Source organism: Anabrus simplex, chromosome 9, assembly GCF_040414725.1.
Source record: "Anabrus simplex isolate iqAnaSimp1 chromosome 9, ASM4041472v1, whole genome shotgun sequence".
Taxonomy (NCBI): domain Eukaryota; kingdom Metazoa; phylum Arthropoda; class Insecta; order Orthoptera; family Tettigoniidae; genus Anabrus; species Anabrus simplex.
Window position 1 is genome coordinate 85,671,243 of NC_090273.1, and position 23,750 is coordinate 85,694,992.

At 40.6% G+C, this 23,750-nt stretch overlaps 1 protein-coding gene across 5 annotated transcripts in view; it reads left to right on the forward strand.

Moving 5' to 3' along the window:
* The window catches only part of LOC136880962 (reticulon-1-A), a 574,503-nt gene that overhangs the window by 498,646 nt on the left and 52,107 nt on the right, over positions 1 to 23,750 (forward strand). Inside the window, exon 1 of one of the 5 annotated variants that reach the window (XM_067153518.2) lies at positions 12,709 to 13,108. The exons of the other annotated variants lie outside the window; for them this stretch is intronic. Coding sequence (XP_067009619.2) covers positions 13,087 to 13,108 — 22 coding nt within the window. The 5' untranslated portion in view covers positions 12,709 to 13,086. Of the gene's footprint in view, positions 1 to 12,708; positions 13,109 to 23,750 lie in introns of those variants that run through there. 5 annotated transcript variants of the gene reach the window in all.

The following is a 23,750-nucleotide window of genomic DNA, read 5'->3' on the forward strand; positions in this document are numbered from 1 at the left end:
CACTCTTGAGTACACATGTTTGGATATAGTCTAACAAAAAGCTATACATTTCATTGGCACCTGTACGAGCTTTACCTTTGTAGTAAACATAAAGCACTGACCAATTTGTTTGTATATTTTGAATGCAAAACGTGTTCACCCAAAGCTGTCGCATGTAGAATGTCCTGCACTGGTATTTTTGGCAGGGGAAGGTTTTGACAACAATCAAAACACAGTCCTAGTATTTTGGGATTACTCTTGCATTCTAATGTAGTTTTCTTCGGGCAGAACAGGCAGATGTTCCATCCGGTAAGCAAAAAAGTCATTCAAGAAAGGGCACTTATCCAGGGATATGTGCCCTTTCTGAAATGACTTCCGAACAACACCCAAATGAACCTTAAATAACAGCATGTTACTGGCTGGATAAGTGACCTTTCTTTTGTGACAAGGTGCGCAAGGATGAAAACAACGCAAAAAGAAACAAAAAACGACAATTTGGACATGTGCCCTTTTTTAAATGACTGATTCAAGCGATTATCTGTATGTAGCGAATTATATATTAAATGGCGTGGAGACTGGCATTATCGTGCATTCACAAATTCTGCCTATGAATGCAACGAAAGGTAAGATAATTATGGCAGTTTCATAACTCTGGGTATGGCCTACAAGAATTACCTAGCAGACTCGTCCGTTGCTGGTATTTAGTCTCTTCCACAATCTTTATCCTTTCCGGTGCACTTAATTTGAGGCGAATGTTACAAACGTCAGTTTTTAACACTTCTTGAATCGTATACATCAAATACTGGACTTTAGTGACTGTCTCAATCTCTTACAAGAGACACGTTTTGCCCAGTTTTACTTCCTCTTTAAACAACCACCACCACAACCACCGCCACCTTCTACTTGGAAATTTGCTTTAGAATTCAACAGCGCTTGAATAATATACGATACATAATTTTTGGGATAGGCAAACTCCTCATAACGTTGTGCGTACTGTGTTTAGTCGAAACATTTTTCGCTTAGCGTCGTTTTCTTACGAGTTGTTTAGCAGAAATCATTACAAAAGCAATGATCAGCACAGCACAAATACCGTCAAATGCAAAGGGAGTAAAATGTGAAATTCAGGGACAATTATTTTCCACGAACCTGCCCCATAAGAAAACTACTTCGTCCTTGTCAAGGCCTGCCGAGAGCGAACAGGCAATTGCTGCAAATTTGTTACTCCGCTAAACAAAATGTTATACGTCCTAATTCAGTACAATAAACTGTTTTATAGGAGCAATCCTGACTTCTACAGCTACGGTAACAACTAACTGTGTGGGTGAGTTATGTAAATATTTTGTGAACTGTATATATACGTTGTGGCAAAACTAAAGTATTCATAAAAAGAACTTAAAAGTGATGAGCTAACGATATTAAACAACAAGCATTGTTCAACTGAAGGGTCCAGAATTGTATTTAGATTACCATCACATTCACTCTATTTGATCTACTGTGTATTATGTACTTATATAATATATATATGATTTCCTGTTAAGTTAATAACAGCACTTTTCAAATTTCTAAGTCACCCACGACATAGACTGTCAAGTGAAATAGAATGTACTCGTGTCACTTGTGTCTAGGGAATGAAGAGACCAACATTGGAATAACTGTAATATATAAATTACACTATCAAACTACTGGTCATTGAATACGTGCGTGCTGCTGGCTGCACCTCGTCATTCCCTAGACACAAGTTGTAAAAGACTAGCGACCCGCCCTGGATTCGCACGGGAGCAATTTTGAATTTTTGATAATGTAGTATAAGGTTTCCTTGTGGGCGGTGTTCGTTGTCTGTCTTCTTGTATATGCTGCGGCGTTGTTCCAAGGTCATTCTGACCTCCCACAGCTCACTCCTTTTCACTTATACTTAGCGGTATTTAAACCATTCCCGTGCTCTCACGGAAACGGATGACGATTCGACCATTCGTGCAAATGGGGTACTATAGAGTATTGTTTTCATGTTTCGACTGTTCAGGCGAAGAACCAATTTGTTTGGATAAGGATTACGTAATTAACCTCAAAATATGGTTTCCAGGGTAGAGATTCGATTGCGGGTGCCTATGTTTAGGAAGCGGCAAAAACATACAAATTATGTGAATAGATATCAGAAGTAACTGCGAGGACAGATCCTTTCTTTATGCTAGCTAGTAACCTACTACTTCGTCCCTAGACATATATTTACTTAGACCAAATACAGTAGAGATAATACTTGACACTTACGGATTTCGCCTTGCTAAAATGGGAGACAATTCGACGGTGGCGCTCCTAGTGACTTGACCTGAACAAATCGCGGTAAATTCAAATATCAATGGAAATGTATATACGGAAATGGATAAACAAATTACGTCTAGAAAGAAAGTGTTATTGAGATATTAACTTCGAAGTTGCTAAAGCAATTCTGGATAAATGAATGACGAAAGACTGAAATTAGACACATAAACAAGATATGAAATGGGCTGCTGTGAAATGGCTTTTGATCTTTCATTTATGCATTACTTTTTTAGCCTTAGCATTCCTGCGTGAACTTTTACGGTTGGGTTTGTCTTTTTCTCATTTAAAAACATTTTATCATATTAAGACACCTGTCAATAAAAATATCAGCACATTCCTTACATACGTGATGCAATGAAATAACAATTAAAATCTGGACAATTTTCCTCTTAATATGAAGCCTACTAACAGAAAGACAATCTATAAAATCCCGACTTTAATCTGAGAAGAGGGATAAAAGAAAGAAAAGTATGAAAATGTTGTCGATAGTGATGCTTTAAGGAATATTTACGTACAATTAGAGCAAAAATGTAACATACCCTTGGCTGTATTGTCGAGGATTTCTAAAGTCGCTGGCCTGGAAATGATCTGAACAGATCTTATAATTCTTATATAAGCGTAACGTCCCTTCTTTCTTGTACACCTTATCCAAATCGCTTCTGTGACATTTCAAAACCCACAGATCACACCTACAACACATCGGTATTAAAGGTTAACTGCTGCACTATAGAATAAAATATGCGTATTACATTTTATGCCAGTTAAAATATGGGTCGAGCAGGTCAGAAGATTATGAAGTACTATAAAAATCTGTCACTGGAAGAATATATATGCAAACACAATATTACTTACATTTTCTTGTCACGAGGGAACCTGAAGAACGACCGCGCATTTTTCTCTACTTCATAATTACTGCAGCCAAACACAGCACATACCTTTCCCCTCATGTTGAGAGGAGATATCAAGGAATGATACACGCTACTATTTAATTACGTCAACTCACTGAAAACGCATAAATAACACCAAAAACTTCACACAAAAATACACGTGCTCTTATGAGAGAATCAGTACTGTTCAGGTCTATCCGCTAGAGTGTGCTCCAATAGCTGTCCCTCGATATCTCGCTCAGTGTCGCGTATTATCTCTACTGTATTTGCTTAGACTATACAGAAGAATTAAAACGGTCGCATTTCGCACATTTGCATAGACTGTTTTCTATTTACTATTGGTCGTCTGTGATGAAGGCATATTTGCTATTGTCCCCGATAGAGTTCGCATAATATCCGGCGGCAGGGCTGCCACCTTCGATGACGAAACTAAGAAAGGCGTCCAGTTTGAAATTGTCATGGCGTGTGCGGGCTGCTACTGCTCAGTCCTCGGATGTTTTTACAGTAGGTAGCCATACATTTTTATCATTTACGGGCATAATAAAGCAATCTGGTCGTTGTGCAGTGTGAAGTAGACATTGTCTTATCACTCGCCTGTCCGGCTCCATGGCTAAATGGTTAGCGTGCTGGCCTTTGGCCACAAGAGTCCTGGGTTCGATTCCCGGCGGGTCGGGAATTTTAACCATAATTGGTTAATTTCACTGACACAGGGGCTGGGTGTATGTGTCGTCTTCATGATTTCATCCTCATCACGACGCGCAGGCCGGCTGCGGTAGTCAATTCAAAAGACCTGCATCTGGCGAGCCGAACTTGTCCTCTGACACTCCCGGCACTAAAAGCTATACGCCATTTCATTTCATCACTCGCCAGACCAGTGGGATACTACGAGCCCTGTACGCCGCTTACTGGCATCGAATGGTCTTGTCACTGTCACATGGGGACCCTGTTGACTGAATTGTGACGTCAGTGCTAGGTTTCTGACGTAATTTTTGGGTACCTGCAACCGAATCTTTACTGTTCCCAATTTGAAGATTGGATTTTTGCGCAAAATATAACATAAACCTGTTTCTGAGGGCTACATTTTAACAGATACGTATATACCGTCCAGGAATTGTTTGCAGAGCTTTTTCTACGGAACTGGTTTTCCACACATACTTGGAGTCTTATATTTTACGGTTTAGGCAGCGTAACCAATAAACCTCCGGGGTGACAGTTTTTTCTTCGACCTCTTTCTAAAATCTCCACTAATCGGTTCCCTTTTGTCGTAGATTGACCTACACCTTCCTTGAAAACAGTGAAAATCCATCAAAATCCGTTTAGTGGTTCTCAAGATTAGCTCGCACACACACACACACACACACACACACCGGGATATTTATAATATGTACAGATTTGTTATATATTCGTATATTGCCAGCTTTACTTAGTCTGTACTTCTAGTTCACTTATAGTCCCCTGTGAGTTATTTGAACGATTAAGTAGTATTCACATGAGAGAAACGGAAGTTGTTTGTGACTTGCATATCGTAACTTGTAGGATTTCCTTGTTCGTATCTTCCTGTGCCCGTTACGTGTAAGTTTTCCCCACAGACATTTGCAAATCCTTTTGCACAAAAAGTAGCATGTATGGACACCGCAACAACCACTGATTGTCTGTATCTAGTTCAGCTAGTATTCTAAATAAACCAAAATAAATGTTTTATTTTGCTGGGCCGAGTAGCTCAGACGGTAGAGCGCTGGCCTTTTGCGCTCATGCTAGCGGGTTCGATCTCGGCTCAGTCCGATAGTATTTGAAGGCGTCAAGTACGCCAGGCTCGTGTCAGTTTTAATTTTTAGTACTGCTACACTTTTCTTCCTCTGCTTTTCCCACACCCTGCTAGGATCACGGGTGCGATGTGTCGTATTTGTGGGCTTGACCTAGTTCTGCGGCTGGATGACCTTCCTCACGCCAGCCATATGCGAAGGGGTGTATTCCCTATTGCGTGTTTTTGTGGTAGTTTGTAGTGGTGTGTGTATTTATGTAGAGGAGTGTATTTGGATAAGCACCGAGGCCCTAAGCAGAAGAATTAACCAGACGTGGTTAAAATCTTATCCTCGGATCATCTGAACCGAAGTCCTCGACGATGACCATTCAAGCTACACTACTCTATACTAATTAAATAATATAAGGATTAGTTTAGGAAGTGGTCCACCTCAAATATCTTCTGATCCGTTAAAAAATATATACATTGCTTTAACATTTCGTCGTATTAAGGGGCTCATACAACACTATCCGTTACGTTCATAATTACAGCGAAACCGGTAGCCATTTTTTTTAGTGATACACTACAGATTTCACCCAGTAGAACTAAGAATCGAAGGGCAAGTTCAGTGATGTGCTTATTTTGCAAATCCGACGAGTACTTTTGGGGATATTAAAGGGTTTCATGGGTGTAGGCCTTACCGAAAGCGATACGCCACTCCCTCTGATGTAGAGGGCATGCTGCGTGACTCACGCTTTGTTGATAAACGCATAATTATACAGTACCTCGTCCTTATCGTTGCGGCCTTGCCTTATCTCGAACGGTACCCCATAAATAACATCATGTACAGCATTTCGAAATTACAAAAAAACTTTTGTTTCATTGATGTTGAATCGGAAAGAGTGAAGATGTAATACTTTTAAGTGGTTTGTTATCCTTCTCAAGAGTACACGGTGCATGAAATGAAATAAACTAGTCAAATCTCGATATCTCGAATATCTATTACTCGAATTTTCAGTATCTCGAAGTAACTTAAATTTTCAGGCCGTTTTCCCTATTCTTAACGTGTATTTGTGTCTATTACTCGAAATTCGGCTACACGAATTTCTAGATTTCTCTAAGCAAACATTTCCTCACTCGAAGCAAAAAAAAAAATACTCTAACTCGAATTTTGTGCAACATTAACTGTGAAATACGGCCTTAGTGGTTTGTGTAGAACAGTTCCCAAGAAAGAAAGGATTACAGTGAATCCTGGGAGATATGACGGGAACCGAAAACCGAAAAACTTCTAATGATCGGAAAATCGGCGAAGCCTCGTTTCTCGGGTGTGAATTACCGGTCACGTGCTACGAAAGCAACCCCCGAAGTCGCGGATGACAAGCTCCATTTACGAATTTCCGCTGCGTTGTATTGTCGAGAAGTTTCAACGTGAAGGGAGGAAAGGTTAGCAGTAACAAACAGAAAAGACTAACAGATTTTTTGCAAAGGTGTTAACGGAGGTATGTTTCTTGTTTCACGACTGTATGTACTGTATCCTGCCTTCTAATAAGGGTTATAATTAAAGTGATGCCGTAAAATAGTTCGTATATTTTTAAATACTATTAAAAATGATGTATTCAGTATAAGCCCGTAGATACCGGTACATACTGTATGATTGAAATGTGCTGTACATAGTCAAAAATAGCATTCTCTGTATCTCGAAATTTCGTTAACTCGAAGTAAAATTTAGCTTCCGAGGTGATTCGAGATATCGAGGTTCTACTGTACTTCAAAATCCAATGAACGACATGGTCATTCAAGTCGCTCAAGAAGTGATTGAGGTATGTGTGTTCATAGTAAAAGAGCAAGTCACGCAGCATGTCATCTGCAGAGCGAGTGGCGCATCGCTTTCTGTGTATTGCCTGCACATATGAAACCATGTAATATCTCCAAAAGTACTCGTCGGAGTTACAAATTACATCACTGAACTTGTCGCTTGAATCTTGTTCTTTTGGATGAAATTAGTATAGTTGCATTTAAAACAACAAATTTGCTACCAGTTTCTCCTTAATTATGCGACAAAAAAGAATGGGACATAGTTTTATGAGCGTCTTAATGCAATTTAAGAATTTGAAAACAAAATATCTACACTATATATATATTTTTCTAGTTGCTTTATGTCGCACCGACACAGGTCTTACGGCGACGATGGGACAGGAAAGGATTAGGAGTAGGAAGGAAGCGGCCGTGGCCTTAATTAAGGTACAGCCCCAGAATTTGCCTGGTGTGAAAATGGGAAACCACGGAAAACCATCTTCAGGGCTGCCGACAGTGGGGTTCGAACCTACTATCCCCCGAATACTGGCCACATTTAAGCGACTGCAGCTATCGAGCTCGGTACACTATATCATATCTAACGGATCAGAAGATATTAGAGGTGGACAACTTAGCTGAATAACCCTGCATAATCGAGTGCACAATCCGGCCGTTTCAACGAAGTGTTTCCAGAAATTGTTACGCCGTTATCCTGCGATGTAATTCAAGCAAACATTGAACTGAACGTCCTTTCGACTTTCGTATACCTCAAACAAAACTCCATATGGTAGTGCAACAGGCACCGGGGCCTACCAAGCGACCGCTGCTCAGCATGAACGCCTGCAGATTGCGAGGTGACGTGTGGTCGGCACGACGAATCGTCTCTCTCGTTATGGCAGTTGCCCGGTCTAGAAAGCAAAGAATCTCCTGTAGCTCCTTGGTTATAATCAGTAATCACGTAGGCTGAGTGGACCTCGAACCAGCCCTCAGATCCCCATGTGGGTAACATCCACGTTATCCCTTGCCGGTCTTAAGAGGCGATTACAAGGGTCTTTTAACTTAGGAGCGTGGCTTGGCGACCTCGGGGCCCGTAGCTGAGTCGTGGTATTGCTTCAACTTACATGGACCAGACTCCTTTTATCTATTCTATCCGCCTCCCTTGATCAACTCTTGTTCTTTTCTCACCTCGACGGTATTAGGAGGCCTAGAATGTTTCATTATGTGCTGTGGCTGGTACCTTCATTTTTCGAACTATCGGACCACTTTCATTTTTTTCCCTCTGATTAGCGATAATAAGAGGATGGTTGTCCAATTGTAATTCCTCTTAAAACGGTAATCACCTCTTCAGATAGAGGTAAAACTCCCTGCCCTAGCCGGCAATCGAACCCCGCGCCTCCGGGAAAGAGGCAGGCAAGCTACCCCTACAAACCGGAACCGACATTGTATATGTAAACTGAGACAAAAACGGAGTATGAGGCCAAACTTAGAAATGTACAAGCAATTGTGTATATACTATAGACGTGTATTTTAAATGTCATTCCAGTACGCAGAGCGTTTAGAATACAAGGATGTGGCATAATGCTTACCTTCTTTTTCGGATTATGTTTTGACGGGAGACTGTTGTGGTCCCTGGAGAATCGATGTTTAAGGTTTGTAATTGCTTTAATGACTTAATTGACTTAATCGAAGTTTTTTAAGGTGAGTATGTGGTTAATCTTTCTAATTCTTCACGAATGACGAGAATATTTGTGCTTTGCAAGTTGTTCTCGACTTGGTGGTTGTAGCCTCAAGTTTGATTAATTTAAGCACATATATATCGTCTGTTTCCTCGCTTTACTGCATTGCACCAAAACTGTTTACCATGAAACACTTCTTCGGTGTCGCTGTAGCGTAGTGTTGTTCTTCCACGTGCTAGTACAAGGAACAACGGAGGTCTTTCCCCAAATCATGTTATTTACTCTAAATACTAAGCAAACTTGTTAAATATGAGAATTCATTTTTCATATTAATTTCTAGCGTACGTGCTCTGCAGACCGCCTACTTGTGCTCCTTCACCATTTTATGATGTGGATAATTTCACTTGATCGGTTCGTTGATACGACGCATGCGTTGCACAAGCTCTCAATAAATCTCGTCCATACTCTCCGCCGCCTGACCAGATCAAGCCTGGTCTGACTCGTCATAAGTGTCATGGATTTCACATTCTGATCAGAGCTCCTCACGTTTAAATTGTATGGACTTAACAATAAATTTAGCAACGTATTATCCAGATGAACACGGGGTATTTCTTCAGTTTGAGATATCGCTTCTTCCAGGTTCGCCTTTCTGATACCAAACACTGTCGATTCATGCAAGCCGTGCTTCGTTGATTTTCGCGTGTGTACCTGTATGTATAAGAAACCTGCATTTAGTCATGACATTGAAGGACTGAATTTATATCATTTGGAAGTACTTGTTTAATTGAAACCAGGAGAGGAAGGTTGACACAACTGTTTGTGTCCTGAGGTAGGGCGTTCAGGTGTCATGTTAAAAAAAAAAAATGCAGTGTGTTTAGATGACAGACATGTTAGTCGAAAAAAAAAAATATCAACTCTGAATAGCCTAATGTTCTTCAATTAGCTGAAAAATCAAATGGCAGAGATTGCGTAAAAGAGGTTTTGGATTTTTTTTTTCTGGTTTACCAGTTGATGTATCGTCCGACTCGTTGGCTGAGTGGTCAGCGTACTGGCATTCGGTTCACAGGTTCCTGGGTTCAATTCCCGGCCGGGTCTAGAATTTTAACCTTCATTGGTTAATTCCAGTGACCCGGGGCTGGGTGTTTGTGCTGTTGCCAACATCCCTGCAACTCACACACCACGCATAACACTATCCTCCACAATAACACGCAGTTACCTACACATGACAGATGCCGCCCACCCTCAACGGAGGGTCTGCCTTACAAGGGCTGCAATCGGCTAGAAATAGCCACACGAAATTATTATTATTATTATTATTATTATTATTATTATTATTATTATTATTATTATTATTATTATAGTTGGTGTAACGCTCGTCGAACGTTAGTATGTTTTATTTTAAACATGTAACGCTCGCCGGACGTTATGTTCGATTCGTGGATTTACCTAATTATTATGCGGCTATATTGAATTGTTTCTAGACTACACAGTCAGCTCCAGGTTGAATTTTTAACTCAAGCTGAAGAAACTTCATTTAAAGTGCTTAGTGTGATGTTTTTTATTCAAATACTAAGTTGGGAAGATAATGAAATTAACTTAATACCAATAAAAAAAATCATCGCTAAATGTTCTTTCAGAAAGGCTCGGATTGGGACCTTGTTCAATCCACGGCTATTAACCAACCTCAAATCTGATCTTATTATGAATGATGGTTACGTCTGATGTTTATCACCAATCGTAAGTCTCCGAATGTGCGATTAGAGGCAATGCAATGTTTGTAAGATACAAAATGACAACGAAGAAAATAGCGTGGAACAGCGACAAGGAATAGGAATATATGGAGGACAGAACTTGACGGCAAGAAGTTTGTGTAAGATTCGACCATGTCCTTGTTCACTATATTAGTTCCTAAATGTAGGTCTCGGTTGCCTGTGATTATTGTTAAAAATTGGAGAAATTTGGTGGGTGCCGTTTTTACGATTAAATTGTACGTTGTCATTCTTGATCAATGTTTTTCGCCCTCTTTCCATGGAACTTCAATATTTTCCACCGATCATTTCCTGTATCCTAGTGTACTCGAAGAAAAGAAACAGAAAAGTTATGATTCATTTTCCGTAGAAAAAGAAAATTGGCAAAATTCGGCATATTAGAACACATTTCTTCGAAGTAGAACATTGCGTAGATACTAAGGTTATTATTATTATTATTATTATTATTATTAAGTCTTCGTTGTAAATAAGCTCTTAATGCTTACTCTTTTGCTTAAAGCCACAATTAATTAATCGAGGACCAACTTGTATCCGCAGTACAAAGTGGCGGACTCTAATATTGCCGTAATTCAAGGGTACCGAACAAGAACTTTCGACAAGCCATTGTAACACGCGCCTGTAGAAAAAATGCGCAGCTTATCGTTGTCGGTTATCATCAATGGATTTTTCTCTTAATTTAAGGGTACATGCTCACAGTATTAAACTTTGTAAACATTAAGGTAAATTTTTTGGAACCTATATTGAAGTTTGGTATTGAAGATTTTTTCAGCCTATGCAGTATAATGCATTTCTTGGCTTGAAACCGGAATGGTTGTTTTAAATTTGTTTATTTGTGAAGTTTTTCGCAATATCTAATTTTCCAATATTCTCTCGCATTTTTGTCTGCCATATATATAGCCAGAGTACCATTTCAGCTTATGCATGAACAAACTACAGTATACAGAAAGTGAGGAAGTTTCAGTTTCCTGCATTAAAACTGATATGAAAATGTTCCGTAAGTATTTTTAAAAATCTTATGGGGGTGAATGGTTATTAATCTGGTGACTTGTCTATGCCCGTGTGTAAAATTGACATCCATCTGTGTTTGCCTGACAAAACAGTGGTCGGCTTTGCTGGTCCAAAGTCACGGCTGTAGTACGTGGAGCATATGTAGTGTTTCACAAAAAAATACCTACGTTTGAGATATAGACATAATTTATATACCATTTATACACCACGAATTCGAAATTAATGAATGGTATTTTTCATAAATTTTGGTGGCTCCTGTCCCCTTGACGTACACTGGGATGGGAAAGCTAGCGGCCGCGGTCTTACAGTACAGTTCCAGTATTGGTCTGGTGTAAAATGAAACCATAGAAAACCAGCTATATGGTGGTTGACGGTTGGCCTTAAACCCTCTCATGACGATTACCGTGTAGCCAGCTCGCTGGGTTAACGGAAGCAACATTACGACATTAGTACAGCACTGGTCAACTTCCAAGTGTGAGGTTAATATTCTTATGATTTGTTGTTTCTACCTTGAAGCGTTCTTATTTTATTTACTTTGTAGCTGTAATATATATCCCTTTCAGACCCGAGAGTACAATTTATACAAAAACAACTGTTTCATCTTTATGCTGGAAAAGAATGACAAATTACAGGGAAAATGTTAAAAAATAAATTAAACACAAATTTAACGGTCTTCTCTACCAATCGTTTACCTAGCTCTCTTGTTCATCACTGGTCATTTTACTCAATTACTTTGCCTTTATAATTAGCTCTAAATACAACTACAATTAAATGACGCACAATGCTTTAAGTCCTTCGGGTGTAAGCACATAACTTTACTTCACTTCAAATTAAATCAGTTTGCATACTTCAAAAGGCTCGAATACACTCAAATTACAGTTTTAATAGTTAACTGACATATTGCATACTTATTGTGAAAATTTTTTAAATTGGATCCTTTGATACACACCAACTTTTCAGAATAAAGTGCTGAAGCTCATTGGCGATTATTGGAATATTCACTATTTGAAACAGAGAGAGCAAAGCCTACACAAACGTGTGGTGCAAGTTTGCACTGTCTAGCGGGAAATATGAAAGATGTTCCTGACGTACAAATGTGTGAGGACAGAGTGGAAGTTAGAGATGTAAATGTACAATTAATTTGTACTGTTCTTACAAATATTGTTGGTTTAATATTCCAAGTGTCATTAATGTTCTTCTCGTACTAGTTTCCTTTTTCTTTGCACTCTTCAAATCAGAGATCGCCATTGCGATTTATTTATTTCTTTAGTGACGTTTTTTATGGAAGCAGTTCAACAAAAAATGTTGAAACGAGAGAACTGATGAGTAATAAGAAATCGTTAGTTTGTCCATATTAAAGTTGCGGGCTAGAAGCTGCATTCAATTTTCCCGTCACGTCGCATTTGTAACGTCGGCGCCTGGAGCGCACCGTTTAGTGCTGCTGCCTGGTGGGGAGTGATGCTGCTGGTCTGTAGGTCTGTACGTTTGTATTGATCGCTTCGCCTGCCCTCGTTGTCGTCCTCTTCATACTCGGACCAGACAGAGATAGAGCACGGAGCCAAAGTGGTACACTACCTTCTTTTTATATTTAGCTCGCCGGACGGGAAATGTGCCAATGGAACGGGGCTCTTCTCAGGGACCACTGAGTGGTTGGAGTTCGCTGGTGGTGCCGGTGGTGTGAAGTGCTTTTGTGCGGTGGTAGTGGTGGATGTTTTCCTGCTGCAAGTGATAGTGGTGGAAGGAACACTATTCAACGCACCCTCATTTAGTTTGAAAAGTACGGACTTTTAAAAAATTCATTTTAAAAGATAAATCTTCCTGTGCTATCGATAAGACTTTGTAAGGGTGTAGACTGAACGAACGCTTTTTCAATTAATCATTCCGAAGAAGTGACAATACTTCTTAATCCAAAAAACATGGGACTTCGAAGACAAGATTGTAAGTATTTCATCCTTATTTGTGCGAGTTGTAGTTTTCGTAGCAGCATTGTATCATCGTGGCTCCTCCCCCTTTGTTCATTTGGAAGTAGTTATGTGAACTGTCAGTACGGTAGTTTCTCCCACCATGGATTGTTGCAGAAGGGATAGTGTACAGTGCACAAATTTCCTTTCTGAACTCTCTGGTGGTTTCTAATTATGAAGGTATCTGCTATTGTTGCGATTTTGGTGTGTAGTTTACATTACAAAGTGATTAGTATATTGTTTGTACTATTTATTGGAATGCACCCGATGCTTTTGACAGATATTGTAAAGAAATAATTCGCTATTTTTCTTAAAATTATATATAGACCCTACTGCCCTCTGTGTTCTGAAATCGTAGTCGATTCACGGTAGTTCCTTTGGTTTATTCTTATTATATGCCGGTATTGTATATACGAGCCCCGGGGAAGACTTAAAATATCCCCTCCGCTCACCTTGAACAATTAGCCATTGATTTCGTTAAGCCAAAGGAATTTCATATAATACCGGGTTATTCATATCCTAATATTTAGAAACCGTATATTGATATATTTATTTTCAATGTTCAGTAAAAACTTTAGCTTATTTAATTATTTTAATTTGGCCTTGGGCCAGTAGTGCAAGACTCTGCAGGGGGAGGGGATATTTAACTGTGCGAATATAGAAGGCAGTGGGTTACTACCGATTCTGGGATACTCATTCATGTTAACGAATGGGAACTTACATCCAACGTGCAAAACCAGGGAAATGATTTTCATTCGATGTAGTTTGTCACGTCATTCTTGTTCTTGAAGATTTTCGGAAGAAAAATAAGTTCTGATTCTGTGTTTAGCAGCTTTGAACATGAGCATTAAACAGAAAAAAACTCATTACTTTATTTTGAATTATTATTATTATTATTATTATTATTTTTTTTCATTGACAAGGCTGACATTCTTGCTGATAGTTAGTTAATATCTTTGATAATTGAGAATTATTCAGAAGAATGAAGCTGGGCTTCTGTGGTGAAAGGAGTGACCACCACGAAATTTCGACCGGTAGGTTGAAAGTAAACAAGGTTTACTACTGTCGAAGTCCAAATTTGAACCGTAAGAAGTGGTTTATTTCAAATCTCTCCGCAGTGCGTAGGAGAGATAACATTTTGCAACTCGGGGGCATATGAATTTATCATTTCTTAAATATGATTGAAAAGAAGTCGGTCTGGAAATAGTTTGCACTCGCGCTGTGCGTACTTCAGAGACATATTCCCGTTCTGCGATCTTCCTGTGGTGTGTTTGTGGCTTACAGTATAAATTTGCTCTCTGAGAGATTGCGGTTGGATGATGGGCGGATGAGTTTTGATAGCTAGTGAGTTTTAATGTTGGGATAGTGAAAGGAACGATTATAGTTTTTTGCAGACTTACGCTGTATGAGTTTGCCTGTCAGTACTTGTCAATGATCGTGTTCTACAGAGGAATTTGAGATGAATGAATGAGTAGTATGTAATAAACCAGGCATTAGGAGGAGCTCGGTGCTATTCCCAGCCTAACCAGCGTATTCTTTTTCTAAATAATTACCATAGCTGTTTAGAGGTATGGACTTTTAAGTATCCATGAAGCCGTGAAAGAGTCCAGTTACATAAATAGGTTCGCAATCACTTTTTTCATTACTCCAGGTAGTAAATTCAGAGGCTTGCAGACTGAACGCTGAAAGTCATGATGGTCTAAGATTATTACAACAAGTATAGTGTTCGATCAAATGCAGTTATTCATTGCGTTGGAAAAAGCGTTTCTCCTTCGGGAAGAGTTAATGAACCAGTACGAAATTTCACTGCGGTGTCTTCTTGTTATAGTGCTTGTTGCACAGGGAGCAGGCGCCGCAGCACGTGGGCGCAGCAGAAAGGGTGCAAGTTGAATAACCTCATCGGACGTTTCACAAGTAGGTGGAGTCAAGTCACCTTTACCGTAGTACTGTAGGTACGGAATACTGGCATCATGCCTTTCGCTTTTTTATATTTTTTATATAATAGGATAAAGAGAGAAGGACCGGTGTGTTCATATTTCATGAACTTTTAAGATTTATGGAATTTTTATTAACATGTTAAGTTGGAGAGGTCATGAAATTATATGATGTTAATAACCAGTAACAAAGGAGAAACTTCCACCACTGCATACTTCTCTATGCGGAATGGTCTGGGTCTGTGTGTGTGTGCGCGGGGGGGGGGGGAGTCGCAAACATGGGGCATGCAGTTAAACTTATTTAAACTTCTACGGCAATGAAAATGCGTTGTTGATGGCCCTTGAGAGCGGTTTTTTTTTTCTTTTTTTTCTTTTTTTTTTTTTCTTTCAAGCGTACGACTTCCAGTGCTGGGTGTGTCCGAGGACATGTTCGGTTCGTCAGTTCTCTAGCAGCTTTTCCTGGTACACACCATGAGGGTGATTTATTCATCTTATGGCTTTTAGAGTGTGCTGCATTTACCGCTGTATGGGGGTGTCGTGTGTGGGTGTAGGTGTAAACGGTACGTGCTAGGAATGGGAAAGAACCGACCGTAGCTTGAAAATGACCTTTCCCGCATTTATCTGCAGGAGAAATCGGGAAACCATTTCAAGGATGGCCGATGGGGTATTCGAACCCACCCATCTCCCGAGTACAGAGCTAGCCACCATAACTGGCTGTGCCGCAGCATACTGAATTGACCTGTTCGGTCTACTTTTTATGAATGCCCATTGAAAAGGGTAAGAAAACATACACTGCTATTTTTCCATTCGTGTTCAGTTTAAGCAGAGCTATTTTTCTTGGTTACATCAATTTTGTGACAAAACTTAATTATTAAAATGTTTGGTGGCTCGCTTGCAGATATTTACCCTCTGGATGTAGTATCATATATTAAATCAATAAGAACATGTTTAAGTATGGAGAGTTTAGCCATTGATCAATAGGGTGGGTAGTATACTACGATAGGTAGTATTTTGTTAGTTGAATTCTTAAATACGTGTATCATCTGTTATAATTACGTAAAATACTATTGCGTCGTTATTAATCTGACCACTTTTGCAAAAGATTGTTCCAGAAATATCCCCATTGACAGAATAAACAGGGCTTCAAATCTGTCGACCATTCTCGAAATAGATTTTCATGGTTTTCTACTTCCGCTCTTGGTAAAAGTTTGAATGTTTCATTGTCTTTTGATATTAAAAAAAACATGAAACACATGACCGTTTCCTTTCCTTTTCTTCGGTTAACGTATGTTAATAAGTACACGATACTCCAAAATGCGTAAAATGAAAGAACTGTGACAAGACAGTTTATTACTGTGGAGGGCATCGTAACAAAGTGCCATAGTCACTCCTCACCAAGGCGGCCACGGTTCGAATCCTGGTCCATACATGAGATTTTTGAAATGAAAAGGTATGTCGTAGTAATTCGTACTGTGTTATCGAGTTTTCGAACAATTCTTAGCCATTGCTTTTAAACTTATTTCTCCACCTTTCTACAAAATACGGATGCGGGACTTGGAGTCTGCAGAAATGTCTGGAAAAGCACCACCAAACGCTGGTCTAGTCCTACTTACAAATCTTACAGTAAAATGGAATCGCCGTCGAACATCAGCGTCTTGGAAAAGGCCAGTACCACGAGCATTGAGGGGATGATTAAATCAAACATAAACTTCGATGGGCTGGCCAAGTCGCCGGAATGCCTCCCAAAGCAAGCGAAGTACCGCATTCTCAACTGAAAAGTGGACAACTTTATCAGGGATGACAGGCAAAAGCGATTCAAGGACGTTTTAAAGTCTGGTATGAAGTGTCAGAGACATCGGCACTTGGAATGATAGTGTCTGATCGGCCGATGTGGCAGTATATTGTCCATGTACATTTTGAACAAAGGAGACGAATACACGAGTCCGATAAGAGAGATCGCAGAAAAGAACGAGGAAATCGGAGAACAATTACAAGAGTACAAGAAGCTTTGCCAGTGTTAATGTGCCAGGATTTCAGCAGAGCTTGTCTGATGAGAAGCTGTAATTGTCGACCTTGATGTGCACTCGGAAGACAGTTGTTCTACTCGCCAGCGAGTTAAATGCATGACGACATTGATTTTGTAATCCAGCTTTATACGTGCTGTAGGTTAGTAGGATAAATTTGTAGATTAATTTCTATAATATTCGTTTTGAAAACCTAGGATTAAAGAAACTATCATCCATAGTCCTGCAAGCAAGCATCATCTTTTTTGGAGAAATGTAAATTTTATGTAGTAAAAAAGTACTTGGAATGCAAAATGTCTTCATGAATTATTGAAGCATATCGTATTACATCTTGCTATCTACCCTTACTTAAACGAAAACCACATTTTGACTAAGAAAAGGATCTAAAAGTTTGTAGTAAATAGAAATCACACAAATGGCTCCTTTGGCGCCATTAGAATTAGCCTCCTATAACGCCACTTTCACACCCCTGACCACTAACGAAAATTACTCAAGACAATCGGTAACGGGTATTGCAACCTTTTGTGGCAATAACTGCTCTCATCCAATTGGGCATGCTGTCAAGTAAGGTGGCGAGGTCATCTTGTCGTATTGCATTCCATTCTTCAAGAAATGTCCGCATCTTGACCAGGGTATAAAACTACTGTTGGCGGACTCAACGCCTGAGCTGGTCATACATACACGTGTTCGATGAAATTTAGGGTGGGGTTTTGTGCTAGTCAGTCGGAAAGTGACTATTTCTGTCTCCTGTAGGGATGTTGACACGCACCGAGCAGCGTGAGACGGGCGTTGTCGTGCATTAAAAAAAAGTCTGATATAAGAAGCAAAAGGGCTGATAGATTCATGAAGAATCTGTATACCGTGAACATTTAGTGCCCTGCTGAATGAATGTGTCAGAACTCTCACAAAGTCTCATCCACACCCTTTGCCTTCCATTTGCAGAGCCCAGGTTGAACCTGGATTCTTCAGTGAAGAGGACATTACTCGTGTGTCTAATTCTGATGTTACCGGGCGAGTTGGCCGAGCAGTTAGGGGCGCGCAGCTGTGAGCTTGCATCCGGAGATAGTGGGTTCGAATTCCACTGTCGGCAGCCCTGATGGTGGTTTTCCGTGGTTTCCCATTTTCACACCAGGCAAATGCTGGAGCTGTACCATAATGAAGGCCACGGTCGCTTCATTCCCAGTCCTATCCCATCGTCACCATAAGACTTGTGTCTGTGCGATGTAAAGCAAATTCTAAAAATAAAAATAAAAATGCTGATGTTCTTGAACAAACTGAAGACTGGCTAACCGATACTGGCGTATCTGCTTCTCTTAGTCTTCTCATTGTCCACTCACTAATATGGACTCCGCCGTCTAATCTGTACAGCTGTAACTTGTCGATCTCTAAAGTTAAAAATAGATAATTTGGTTGTTGTACAGTATAGATCTCTGACGATCTGATTCAGGCCGTCTACGAAAGGTGTGTTTTTGATAAACTCCATAAAACTCGGTGCACACTTATGGGTGACGTTCCCAGCAAATTAACAACGTAACGGAAGCTGTGACCATTATCAGTTAACTTCGTGCTACAGCTCTTGCAGAATCATCCGAACTCAAAAGTTATCTCGAAAGTAATTTTCTTTCGCAGAAACTCGTGAAACACTAAACGAAAAGTTGTTCGCAGACCGTCAGGTACCAATTCAAAAATAGGGACATCCAGAAAGATCCTTCGTGGGAATTGGTGCCAAAAGGACATACTTGCAAGGGCTTAAATTGCCTTTATTAACATTCAATTTGTTGGCTCAAAGGTGTAATCAATGATATTCCTCAAATTCTGAAAATAATTTGCATTCCAAGTACCATTTTAGTAAAATTAGAATGTCTCCAGAGAGAAAAAAGTTGCTAGTCATGGTATTATTCACTCTCAAACGCAACTTCTTGCCTTTTGCTACGTTATAATCTTGATGCCTTTGTTGGCGGGACCTAGCGTTTACAGTGCACTGTATCTTCTGGTGTGGGCTAGAGCAATTTTGTTACTTCCATTGATCTGTCTCTGTCTTATCCTTGGCTTTGACAATATGAAAGTGACTGAGGTATGAGCTATGCTAGTAATGCCATTGCTTGTGCAGCCAGTCCCTGCTATGAATGGTGTGAGAACGTTGCTCATAGGGTCGGTTGGTGCATGCATTTCAGTGGGCTTGGCAGACTGATATATAATAGCAACTTCTGGCTCGGTGAGGAAAGCAACGGGAAACTACCTCACTCCTCATTCCCCTAGTACGCCTCTTCAGTGATGCGTAGGCCATCTATAACAGCTGATGGCAAATCTGTTGAGAATCCAACCAGCCTTAGGGCTGAAGAAGCAACTCCTGCTATACTCTAGCTATGGATTCAATACTAATGTTACTGGTCTTTCTCGGTCTCCGTCGCCAGGTGGTTCGGACTTTGTTTCGCCAGGAGGCGAACAGGTGGTTGGTCAGTCTGTTGGATGGCGGTCTTGTCACATGACCATAGAAAGTTACCCTCTTTTTCCTGGCACTGTCCGAGAATCTGTTTCCGAGTAGACTCGGAATTGTCACTTCTCCGGTATGCCCCATCTTCCAGCACTGGGCTTACGAGGGAAGTACCCCAGCTCGAACGGCTAAAACCGACTGGAAGTGCGCTTAACATACGAAGATATGTCTGTTCTACTACCCGTCAAGGGCATTTATCTGTAAAACCCCGCATCAGTGTACAATCAATATTTGCAAGTTACGGCGTACAAACATTGCAGAAACACAATTCGCAACAGAAACTACCGTGCAACAGGCACTTCGGACCATTATACTCGTAGTAACAAGAAACAGATGTGGTGCAGTATCATCTGGCTAATGGTTGAACACGTGCTTGCAACAAGAACTCTTGACACATGCAGTATCGTGTTGACATAGTAATCTTTCCCACAATAGAATATACTGTGTTGTCCTTGATTCGACGTCGAAGTGTAAATGTGGAGTTCCAATGATGTGATTAAAACACAGCGGAATGGAACAGTATGCACACTTAACAAGGGCAACATGTAGACATACTACATTATTTACAATGTTCCCGCTTTGCAATAGTCCGAACTCAAATGCCACGGTGATCACATTATCAAACGAAGCAAAAGGAACATCCACATCATAACCTGCTCTTTGCCATGCATATGTTAACATAGGTCTGTATCTCGGTGCAGATAGTTGGTTGTAGATGATGGAGTGAAGACGGATGATGATGTATCGATCATGTAACGTGGCCTGCGTGGTATCTATTTGCAAACGTACAAAATAAACAAGACGTCTGACATACAGCTTGTATTGCCTAAAAAAATATACATCCAGAGGTTGACAGTATTTGGTTGCCTTTGGTGGCAATATCTTTAATGTAATATCTTTATTTGGAAAACATTCTTCAATAACGCTGTAGTCTTTGTGTCCTGACCAGGAATCGCAGAGTAATAGACCTCTCTCACCAACATGTTCAGCGAGGACCGAATTACAGAAGCTTTTCATATGTGCTTTAGTCATTTTTCCACTTTTACCCGCTTCAGCATGGATGTTCCGTGGACACATTGCTGTCAGTTTCTTTGCAACCTGCGGACCAAACCTTCCATCCTTTTCCTGAAGACAATTGTAAAGCTTATTCGCTAATTTGCCATTCATGGACACAGCCACATCAGTTGTGTAGCTATGCGTTGAACTATGCACAGACTGTACCAGACCAACTGTTGATTTTTCACCTCTGTTTGAAAGTGTTGCAGAAGACGTTAGTTCATTAAAAAAATTGGTTCTGATCACTATTCCACATGCATTCCTTCATTATATTCCCGTCTTGAATAAACATGTTCACGTCTGCCACAAATGTTTCTGCTGTTTGTATAATAACATGCTCTTCTATCTCTTTGCGAGCCATGAACATAGTGATATGTCTGGACGAAATATAGTCTTTGAAGGCCCTGACAAAATGCGACGGAACTTCAAAATTGTCCAGGGAAACTGCTCTAGCGGCCTCTAGAGCCCACGCTTGAATGTGCCAGTAGTGGACCACTGATCCATTATCTCTAGCTCTGTTACATTGTGCTTTTAAAAACTCTTTTAAAGACTTCAATTTTAATGTTTTGTCTCCCTTGAACAAGCCTGGGTCTTGCCTTTTGCGCATCACATAATCTAAAATTGCCTTGCAGTTTGATTTCGACAGAATTCGTCTATAACGCTTCATTAGTTTCTGATAACTGAATCGCTATTATAATAATCCTCATAAATGTTGTCCAATGTTCGGTCATCAGTACTTCGTATCACGCTTGTTCGTACACGTTTTGGGGGGTGGCTTCCACCTACTCATGTCGGACGTTTGTGTGTGCACTACACTACGACACACTGCAAATGACTGACCGGCATTGCGTGTACAGCTCCAATGCAGCGCGGCCTGTGCGCTGACTTTCAGATGGCGCTGGCGACCGAACATGTACTTTTACAGATGAATGGCCTTGATAGCTATTGACATAGGTACAAGTGTATACTTTAAGCCTACTTTCTGTCGATTTTAACCATTCGAGCCGGGGCACTTCCCTCGTTAGAATCTAAATTCTTCCCAGTTTTTCAGTCAAGCCTGTGACTATCATTTCATGGCATTATTATTCAGGAGACAGTTTTTGAGAATACTGGTTAAACCCGTCTTCTTGAACATTGTAGACAAATATTTCTCTTAGTGATTATATCGACGGGCACAGTTGTTTGTATCGACCGAGTGACTTGGCTATGCGCTTTGTTTCACGTAAATTAGCTTACATTCGGGAGGTAGTGGGTCGAACCCCACTTTCGGCAGCGCTGATGGTTTTCCATTTTCACACTTGGCTGTACGATCGCTTCTTTCCCGGTTCTAGCCCTGTCCTATCTCATCTCCAGAAGACTCATCTGTTTCGATTCATTGTAAACAAATTAGTAAAATGAATGTTTGAAATGTTTGGAAACTGAGTGGTTTAAAAAAAACCAACATATTATTTGCTGCCCATTGCTTTGACTCAATCCACGATATTTGTTGAAGACTACACAAAATTCCCTTTGCATTTTTTTTTTCAGAGTCAGTCTTTTCCCGTGATTTTTTTATTTAAGTTTTCTTTAAACTTTTAATGTCAAAATTATTTCATAACTTAAGGTAATTTGACATGCGTGTAGGCATTCGGGCTGGGCAGCGGTCACTTGGTAGGCCAAGGCCCTTCGGGGCTGTTGCGCCATGGGGTTTGGATTTTGTTAAGACTCAACCATTTCTATGATTTTTCGTCGATAATCTCAATATATATTGATAGCACACCGTCAATTTCGTTTGCCGGCTGTTTCCAAAGAGTGCCGGGCCTGTCGAATGAAAGTGGGACTCCCACTCCCCCAGGTTGCTAAAACATTGTAGGGTTGCGCAGTAAGTTCCTGTGGAGTATGTAGGGCGCTGGCCTTGCACAGTCCTAATGAGAACATTTCACTGGGTGGTTTAGTAACTACTGATGTTTTGGGTAATACTGTCTATATATAGTGGTTTAACGTCGCACTAACACATTCAGGGTTTTCGGCGACGCAAGGACGGGAAATGGTTAAGATTGGAAAGGACGCGGTCGTGGCCTGAAGGTACAGTCCCAGCATTAGCCTGGCGTGGAAATGGGAAACCACGGAAAACCATCTGCAGGATTTCCGAGGGGTGGGGGTTCGAACCCACCGTCTCCTGAATGAAAGTTCACGGCTACGCGACCTTAACTGCACGGTCAACTCGGTGCCGCCTAAATACAAGGAGGGTCAAGAATGTCAATGTCCCGATTCTCCGGACCCTTCTCCAGGTAACCCTGTTGGTGCCCGTAGTTCACGAATTAGGACGTAGCTACAGGAATCCTCACTGCGAACCACAGCCGTCTTATATCGTTAGATAATACCCTATTTTTAAATAGAATGTATTGCATCTTGCGATCTATTGTTGTTGGCTATATTTCAAGGTAAACACGTTGCCAGTGGGTCAGCAAGGTTGAGGCTGTCTGACTGGGATGGAGGATTCATACATCTTCAATGCCAGTAAGAACCGTCACAGTGGTACGTCGACATTCGGTGATCTCAAAAACTGGAGTGGGATTGGTCAATGCCTGTAGAAATCAAGGTTACATACCCAAAGAGGAAGCTGCGGACTACATTCGGCCATGACCTCCATCCTTAGGCAGTAGTACAAGAGGCGGAGAATTGATGATGGTAGTTACACCGGCCGGGTTTTATGCTAAATATACCTCGACTGAGACCGGCTTTGCAATTCCTTGGGCGTTGCTGGTCGATCGTCCCAAATGTCAAGGAAGAGCAAGTGTTTTGTACGATGCTAAGAATGTAGTATTTTCTTATGAAAGAAAGGTTGTTATTCTAGCTCATTTGATCTTTGCCTCTGATTTCCCCCTTACAATCTTACGCATTAGTGATCGAATGTGAATCTAACTCGGTGTCTCCGAAAAGGAAACACATTCTCACGTGCATCATTGGGTTGGTTCCTGCATGGTGATAATTGATTTAAATTGAAGTGCAACTGGACAACCATCCTGATCACACGCACACACAAAGGATGAGTTCCGACTCTGCGAAGAATGGAAGATAGGCAAAAGAAAGAGAATAGCCACGAATTGTAGGGAAATGGAATGATTTCGT